The following is a 9,317-nucleotide window of genomic DNA, read 5'->3' as shown; positions in this document are numbered from 1 at the left end:
ATGAAACTTCAGTTGATTGGATGATTGCAATAAGTATGTTTATTAAATTATTTAAAAATAAATTATAAATAATTACGTAAGTTAGTAGATAATAATTTGTGAATATTTTCACGTACGAGAAGTTTAAGGTCACACTTACTAATTCTTTTCATGATAATTCTGTTATTTTCACGTTTATTGTTTCCAAAATTTATGATTTAGATACTGTTGGCAATCTGATTATTTATCTAATATGTTAGAAAGCTTTTTCAAAACTTCAGCTTATATAGTGCTGAAGTTTTTACAAATAAACTAAATAACTTCAACATCTTCTGCTGAAGTTTTTGAAAAAGCTTTATGACAAAACTAATGAATTCGGGACAAAAAAACTTCAGCTTATATAGTGCTGAAGTTTTTACAAATAAACTAAATAACTTTAGCATCTTCTGCTGAAGTTTTTGAAAAAGCTTAATGACAAAACTAATGAATCTAGGACAAAAAAACTTCAGCTTATTTAGTGCTGAAGTTTTATAAATTAACTAAATAACTTCAGCATCTTCTGCTGAAGTTTTTGAAAAAGCTTAATGACAAACTAATGAATCTAGGACAAAAAAACTTCAGCAAATAGAGAACAAAACTTTAACTACTATGCTTAAGTTCAGCAATTACAAACAAAAACTTCAGCAAATAGAGAACAAAACTTCAGCTACTATGCTCAAGTTCATCAATTACAAACAAAAACTTCAGCACACTTGGTTCAACAATTTTTGTTACTTCAGGCCCGTCTACTAGAATGCTGAAGTTTTGCGTGATTGCCTTTGCTACTTCAGCCCCGTATGTTGAAGTTACGCGAAAAAAATGGGTACGCTTACAATTTTTTTTGCAAAGTGGACACAAATTAAAACGTGACCCAAAAAGCGGATATAGATGCAAATGCCCATGCTATATGAGTTAAAATTTCCAAAAAAGAACTTATAAATTGGGCCTCCACATTCTCTACGGAGTCGTTTAGACCCAAGCCCATAATCCATCACCCGACCGCTTTCCCTTTACCGTTAACTTTGCGGAATTGCGGTAAAATCTTTTTTCATTCCGTTTTTTCTTTTCCTTTTCTCATTTTGTTTTTATAGCCACTGCGCTCTCTCTGTTTCTCTCTCTAGGGTTTTAACCCAGAAGAGGACTTCAAAAATCTCGGATGCGAAACTCGCTGGATTTCAATTCAGATCGTCGAAATCAGTTTAAATTGACATCTTCGGACCTACTAATTCGTCATTTAGTATGCATTGTAAGTGTATATTTGTGCTTAAGTTATTTGCTTTTATTGTTCTTTTACTGGGTATGTTTGTTACTGTCATTTGAAAATGCTTGCAATTTAAAAGGTGAGATTATTTTCTTCTTCTTTTTAGTTTTTTTTTGTTTGGCTTTTTATGCTTACAAATTTGGGATTGAGATGCTGTTGATTGATTCAGTATTTTGTTAAGTAAATTTTTGTGTGGAAAGTTTGAAATCCTTAATACCGATTTTATGTGTTATAAAATCTTTGTTAATTGGAGGGAAGGATGTAGAAATTCCTTAACACTATGAAGCGTTTTGCTGCATTGGGGGCGTTGGGCGGGCAAGGTGTTGGGCGGTGGGTTTGGTTCCTAAGGTCTTCTTAGGTAGGGATTAAGTTAAAATTTATCCTGTTGTTATTTGGGTAAAGATTTCATATCTGTTAAGTATTATTTAGAATGTGCGTTTAGGTGGTTTTGTTAAATATGAAAGCTATCAACTTTATGAACATTCCTGCATGCCTTATTTCTTCGTCTCTGAAACTGTAAATTTTGCAGTCTACATAGTGGTGATAGGCTTTGCTGAAAGAAAAAAGATAAAACTTTTTAATCTTGTAAACTGGAGGAGTCATATCCCTTTGGAGTCTGATTCCTTAACTTTGGACGTGTAGTATCAATGCTGAGATTAGTTGATTACCTTGTCAGATTTTTGCATTGGCTTCTGCTTTCTTCTCTTCCTCTTGTTTCTTTCTCTTCATCTTTGTAAATGCCTGCAAGGTCATGAAAATTTGTTATTCGCTACTTTGCTGGAATTAGATTTGTTGAATTATTTGAATTGAAGGCTACAGTTTGTCTTTAAACGGGCTGCTGGATGAGTTAATTTGGTGATCTGCACGTCGGAACTCTCTTGGACCGCCAGGTGGGATCGTGCACCCAAGAATTGTTAATTCTATAGGTAGCTGGCTGTTTGAGATGTATGGTCAGGGTAACTATGCCACTCAGATAGGTCAAAATGCTAATACGTCTAGGCCTCCATTGCAGCAGTGGCCTCCTCCCCCTCCTCCCTCTACCTCTCAGGCTTCACGTCCACCTATGTTGCCACATGGTTATCCACCAGGACCACAAGTTGGTCAGCGTGGCCCTCCTACATATCAGCATGCCCATCATGGTGTACGTCACCCTAGTCCACCTTTTCCAGTTCCAACAAGTGGCAGCAATTCTAGTCAATTTTATGCACTACCTCCTCCTCCTCCTCCTCCTCCATCTGCACAAGTTCATGGAAGCTCCCCAATGCTGCAATCTCACCAAGTTCCTGTGCTGCATTCACAGTGGAATCCTAGTATGCATCATGTTCCACCTGTAATAGCTCCGGGTGCTCCTAGAATTCTTCCACCACCTCCATCACTAGGTCAAATGCCTTATAGAGGTGCATTTCATCAGCCATCGCCAGACAGTATGCAAGTTTTTCTTCATAACCTTCCTCCTCCTCCACCACCACCACCACCAAATTCGCAGAACCCTGGTTTGTCCACACCTCCCCCATTTGATCCCTCCCTGCATTTGAAAAGCCATGATTCTCATGTGCAACCTGCAGTTCCTGGTCCTCAGCCTCCTTTGCCGCCTTCACCTCCTGGGGATCCACCTCTTCCACCATCTTCACCACCTCTCATATCTTCCACTGCAAATACTAATGGTGCTAAAGATGAAGGGGCGTTTGAGCACGATGGAGGGATTGTTAACGGAGAAGATTTACCGGTAAATAGTAATTTGGATTCAGATCTTCCATCTTCTCCTCCTAAGCCTGTATCACTAGCATTTTCAGGAGAAGCCTCATCAGTTCAACTTATTAATTCAAGAAACTCCGCTCCGTCTCATTCCGCTGCCGATTCTGATATGGAGATGGAAGGTTAGTGTACTATATTCTGTTTGTATGCTTTACATGTCTACTGTCTATTGCTTATTGCTATTTGATGCTTCTTCTATCCCAATATATAGAAGTTGTTTGACCCAGTACCAAAATCAAGAGAAAGATGAAAAAATGCGAGTTCAGTATTTGTTGAGGGAAACGTGGCCATATGTTGTCTTTGCCCTATTGAAGAATATAAACTGAATAGGTCCTTCATATTTTTTTTCAAGATACATAAAACTTTCTATGTATAAGTGTATATAGCCTTTCAGAAGAGACCAAACTAACTAACTTTTGGAACGGTCAGCATTTTTTGGCAAGGATTCTAGCATATTTTCTTTTACCTGTAAACTCTTCATTTGGGGTAAGGTTTACTTCAGTCTTATTTTCTTTTTTGCTAGTCTAAACCCTGAATTACAAGGACATCTATGAAAGACAGATAGTGGACACAGTGTCATACCTTTAATGTATAAAGCTACATTGCAATCGGTCTGGTGGAGGGAGCACCAATCAATGGCTATTAGTTGCCTCCAATATTATCTTTCATGCCTATTTTAACAGAGGAAAATTAAGAACACGGAGGTTTAAGAGGTCTTCGTACTAGAGTGCCCGATGCAGTGTAAGGAGCCTGAGTATGATTCTGATGTTTATTTAGAAAAAGAAATATTAGTGAGATTCTTCCTATCTCAGTTAAAGAATGTGAGGTGATTGAACTACTTATTTCGAGTTATTGATTGCTATAATCAAGTTATTTGTCAAGCTCTTTTTTGCACTTGCCAAATCAATATATTCTTGTTTTCTTTGCAACCTGTTAATTGAAACCTTCACATTTCTTTATTGCCTAGATGCTTCATTTTTCTGATTGATGGGTGTGAAAGTTTGTGGTCATCTGATCTATCTTGCTTCTCTGTTGGACTATCAGATGATATCACCCAGCTAGATGAAGATCAACAGATCCATTCCTTTGGGGCTGAGAAGCAGTTAAAGGATAGCTTGGCCGAAGATGTACTACTTCGAAATTCATCATGCTGTGGGCCCTTGGAGCCAGAGGAACAAAGACAAGGTGCAAACGTTTATGCCAATAGAGGGTGTGACCTGAAAAGTCCGTGAAGTGACTCATGTTAGAATAGCTGACACATGTATCTTTTAGCTTTGTGCTTAGTTCTTTTCTAACTCTGAGCATTTATCATGAGTATGCAATAGAATGTCTATAATTCAAAATACGTTAGGAAGCTACCACTAATCTGAAATCACCTTCAGCTGATATGAGATAAAGACATCCCTGATTAATTGTTTATTTTGGGATAGCTTTTCTAGGAGTATTTTGACCTTATTGTAAATTAATATTCCAGTAAAAAATTAAACTTTTAATGTTATATTATTGTTACTATTATTTACATGTATATAACTTATTTTTCACTTTTATTTTACTTTGGTATAATGATGAGATGAGTTGAGCTTAAATAAAAAAACATGGTTAGTGAGGATTCATCTAGCCAACCCTAACCTGTTTGGAACTAAGGCGCAGTTGTAGTAGCTTTAATTTTCTATTTTGATTCTGATGACATGATTTGATAGGTGGTCCTATCCCGAGTAAAGGAGTGAGGTTGTAGTAGGTTAAAGGCTAGCTTAAGGATAGTCTAATGGTAATGAATCCTTTAAATACTAACTATAATGAATCCTCTTAACAATGAATTGAAATGAAACTTAGTAGAGCGTAATGGATGCATAGGATTCATATAGCCGGCCCATCTAATTTGGATTGGGGCATACTTATTGATTGATTGGCTGATGAGATTATTAGTGTTTGAATTTGATGCAAAGTTGCCTTCTTTGTGTTTGTATCCTCTTATATCTTCAGTCTCTGCAGATTCTCCATATCGTGCTCCATCAAGTTTTCAGGAGGCCAACGGTTTAAACAGGGATAATGTACCTGTCTTGGATGATAATGTGCATACATCATCTTCTATAGAGAAAGATATGATCCATCCTAGTGCATCACCCACTGATAAGGGAGTTCATCTTGAAAATAGTCGCAGTCAGCTCATGGAAGCTGCCAGTCCTTTTAGGCTTATTCAAGGCTATGTCTCGGATGATAGTTTAGATAATGCTAGTGAGAATTATCATGGAAATCTTGGCCCTTTGACAGTTCCTCCACCTAGCGAAGTTGTTACTATAACTGCCAAGACAGATACCGGGAAATCACCCATATCTTCAGTTAAACCTTCAAATTCTGTTCCCAAAGGTGATAAAGAATCTTGTGGTGCTGTAAAATTTGAGGATTCCTTTGATAATGGTGTTGGAAATAGATTATCTTTGAAGACTCATACTGCTAATGAAGGACCTCATAGGGAAAATATTTTGAGTGTTGATGATAGTGACGGTTTTGATTTGCTTAGGGACGATGCGACGGATAAATCTCCTATGCGGAAGGTTGATGAGTATGGGAGATTGGTTAGGGAGGGAGTAAGTGACAGTGATTCTGATGATTCACCAAGGTATAAGCGGAGACGTGGAAAAAGAGGAAGAAGCCGGAGCAGAAGCCGCTCTCCTTATGATAGGAGGAGGAGGAAGAGTCCACGGACGAGACAGGAGAGGCGGGGTCGTTCTCGGAGGTACTCATTTTAATTTGCTTTTTCCTACGTTTGTGCCCAATATCTCTTCTGTTGATTTGATTTCTACTGTAGTTTTGGATGATTTTAAAATTGTCAATGCTTAAACTTTACAGCATCTCTCCAAAGAGACACAGAAGTAGAAGCAAGTCACCTTCTAGGCGTGGGTTAACTTTTGGTGGTGACAAAATGAGAAGGGACAGAGGTCATCTCCCACAATGTAAAGACTTTCTTAGAGGCAAGTGTTATTATGGAGCATCATGTCGATATTTCCATGCTGAACTTGACAAGAGTGGTGGATCAAGATCATACAGGAGCAAACATCAGCACCAAGATCTTCCGCCTATTTCAAAGGATTCTGATATGCACGATTTAAAGGATCTGGATGATTTAAAGGATTCTCATGCGCATGAAAATATTGGTACTACTCTCGAGAAATCGGTCCACAATCATGATAAATCCCAAACCCAGGGTATTCCTGATATGGAAGTGAGATATATGAAAGAACCTGAACCTACTTCTCAGCTTTATGGGAAAGAGAATCAAATGGAACTTACTGTGAGTTCAGTAATTGTTGCTGAAGAGCAGAAGCTTCCTGGTGGTAATGCTACTGGGGAAATTCCCTCTTCAGTTGGAACTATGGGAATTCATCAGTTTGAAGATCATGTCTCTGATCAGATGCTCCTAAATGTGGACGAGAAACTTAAAGAGAACTTTGATTCATCTGTTCCGGAGTCATCATCTGTCCAGACATCATCAATGGTCACACCCGTCCAGCTTCCTCAATTTGCGTCTGCTAAGGAGTCATGCCCGTCAATTGTACTCCAGACAGCACCCTTATCAGCTTCCTTTTCTTCACTTCCGCAGGCTTCAAGTACTGCATTTACTCAGCAGATGCCCAGAAATCACAACTTGCCCCCACCATTTAATTCTGCATATATGGAAAGTGTTCCTCTGTATCAAGCCCCATTTCCTCATCAGCCGTCTCCATTCGCTGTACCTCTGAGTTCCTCTTGGAATTCTCTTCCACCACGTCCAGCACAGTCACAACCACCACATCCTCCATTTGTGAACGACTCCTCTGGAAATGCAGCTGGTGGACAACATAATGTTCCTCGGGGACATTTTCAACCAAATATAGTAGTTCCAAGGAATGACTTCTATTCGAGCCCATTGCCCAATATTCCTCAAGGTGGTGAACATCATGCTTATCTGCAGACTCAACCTATCTATTCTAGGGGTTCACCAAATAGACCACCAGCTTTCCTTGGCGAACGTCTGCCTATTGGTGAACTTTCTGTTCCATCTTCTACGAGTTACCCTTACATGCAACAGCCGCACTGTGGTCCTCAGACGGTTGGTATTTCTCGACATCTTGTTGAGCCTGGAGGTAGTTCCTCTATGTCAAGGTATTCATCTGATTCGTTAGACCAGAATCAAGCTCCTCGTTTGCCTGACTTTGTTGGATCCAGAATTTCAAGTCATTTCAACCCTTATGCATCTACATTTGACCAGCCACTAACCACGAAATTCAGTTCGGATCTTTCAATACATGGAAGAGATATGCTCCCTAGTAATAAATACGGTGCATTTAGTTTGAGCAATATGCCAATTGATGGCCATCATGCAGAAAGCCTTGGTTCACAGAATATTACCCCACCATCTGCCCGTGCAGCTGGAGGAATGTTCAACCAGCCAGGTGGTAACCAGTATGACCCACTTTACGACAGCATAGAGCCATCTACTAGCTCACTTAAGAAGTCTGATCCTGGTCAAAAGCTTGAAGTAACGGATGGCTCGGGTGGTATGTTAAGGCTCAGTGGATCCAATGAACCACTAGATGTTGAAGTAAACAAGAGGCAAAAAGGAGGTGGAGCTATTGCATTTATCGCATCAGCAGAAAATGATGAATTTGGTGAGACTGCTGAGGCAGAGGTAGGTGCTGTTGAGAATGGAAGTCCGAGCGATTCCAGTGATGGAGAAGATGTCCCTGCAGGAGAGATTGAGATCGAACAGGTAAAGCCATCTGGGGAGAAAAAGAAAAGTAAGGATTCCCGATCTATGAAGCTTTTCAAGAGTTCAGTTGCTAATTTTGTAAAAGAGCTATTAAAACCATCATGGCGCCAAGGTAATATGAGCAAGGAGGTGTTCAAGACCATAGTCAAGAAAACTGTTGACAAGGTCTCTGGAGCTATGAAAAGTCACCAAATACCCAAGTCTAAGGCAAAAATAGACCATTACATTGACTCGTCACAGAGGAAATTAACTAAACTAGTCATGGTATGACCTCTTCTTATCTCTACTGTTTCACAAAGACCCTTTTATGTGTTTAGTTTTTGCCAAGGGTTTTAATCTGTGCGGGCCAACCAGGTTTAAACGGGTTGTGCTAATACCTGTTGATTGACTTGACCCAATGGGTTGAACCCGAAATGAACCATCAAACGATTGGGTCAAAACGGGTCAACATAGTGTAACACTGTAACCTGACAGTCAAGATACAAGCTATACCAAAACATACAAAATTAAATTTGGAGATCGGAATAATGTAAATGTGGAAGAACTTAAGCTAATAAAAAAATTTCTTTAGCTTTCACTTTTTTTTCTTCAAAAAGCAACAAAAAAAGAGGGAATGTTGGGTCATGCTGGGTATGGTAGGCTATAACTCGTTATTTGACACATATTGACCTAACCCATCTTGTTTTTGGTTAGGGTTGAATCAAGTGTTTGCCTACACTAAAGTGAATGTGCTGGGTATACTTTTTAATATCTATCTTGTGTGTGTGAAATAGGATTATCCCCCCTTCTACTTGAAGTTGAATATTACAGTGCTTATCACTGTTATTTCAAATTTTACCTATGTTTATCAAATTTGCTATTCCATAGACTCTTATAATATAACCTTGGTTGTTTAGGATGCTGATGCTCTGATTAGAAGACATTACGCAACTTCAGTACAATGTAACTAACAGTTTATTTTCCAGGGCTATGTTGATAAATACGTCAAGGTATAACTGTCAGTTTGTTGGCTGTTCCAGTTGGCAACAGCAGTTATTTTGCTGTGGTTTTTGTCATTGTGGATGCTACTGCGCCACAGCATACAACTACTTATGCTTTGAAAAGTCTTTCCTGATGAGCAGTGAGAGTTGCATTGCTGCTTAGGATAAAAGCTCATATGCACGAGTATGCCCAAAAAATTGATGCCTCCAAATATTTCCTGAAACGAGAAACGTGGTATTTGGGATTACTTTGCCAACATCTACAATCAAACCCCAACGTGTGGAATCCTGTACTAAGTGTACTATCTCTGCAGATGGAAGTACGAGGTCTAGACCTCAGCAGCACGTTGAGAAGGGCAAAATGTATGTATTAAGTTTCTTTTTAGTTTAGTTTTGTTTCCTTAATATATATCCTTGTTGAATGGTTGTTGTGTATACGAATATTAATAGCAAACATGTTATTGATTTTTTTCGGCGTTATTGATATTCCCAGAATTTTAATAGCAAGCCTGTTATAGTTTTGTTTCAGTTAATTGTGAGGATAACTGAAAGG

The 9,317-nt window shown here is 38.8% G+C and overlaps 1 protein-coding gene across 1 annotated transcript; it reads left to right on the top strand.

Moving 5' to 3' along the window:
* Positions 1-1,075: 1,075 nt before the first annotated feature.
* On the top strand, positions 1,076-9,292 carry LOC104241896 (zinc finger CCCH domain-containing protein 55-like). Its single transcript, XM_009796857.2, has 6 exons — positions 1,076-1,264; positions 2,092-3,156; positions 4,079-4,219; positions 5,027-5,771; positions 5,885-8,048; positions 8,750-9,292. Exons 2-6 carry the CDS (start codon positions 2,223-2,225, stop codon positions 8,777-8,779), a joined length of 4,014 nt encoding a protein of 1,337 aa, XP_009795159.1. The 5' UTR covers positions 1,076-1,264; positions 2,092-2,222; the 3' UTR covers positions 8,780-9,292.
* The last annotated feature ends 25 nt before the right edge of the window (positions 9,293-9,317 follow it).

Source organism: Nicotiana sylvestris, chromosome 6 (assembly GCF_000393655.2).
Source record: "Nicotiana sylvestris chromosome 6, ASM39365v2, whole genome shotgun sequence".
Taxonomy (NCBI): domain Eukaryota; kingdom Viridiplantae; phylum Streptophyta; class Magnoliopsida; order Solanales; family Solanaceae; genus Nicotiana; species Nicotiana sylvestris.
This window is presented reverse-complemented; position numbering and strand designations above follow the sequence as displayed.

Excerpts from the sequence above, each read along its gene's own strand:
- LOC104241896 (XM_009796857.2), top strand. The coding sequence starts at position 2,223 with ATGTATGGTCAGGGTAACTATGCCACTCAGATAGGTCAAAATGCTAAT. Across the intron at positions 3,157-4,078 it reads TTCTGATATGGAGATGGAAG|ATGATATCACCCAGCTAGAT; the intron begins GTTAGTGTACTA and ends TTGGACTATCAG. Across the intron at positions 5,772-5,884 it reads AGGCGGGGTCGTTCTCGGAG|CATCTCTCCAAAGAGACACA; the intron begins GTACTCATTTTA and ends TAAACTTTACAG.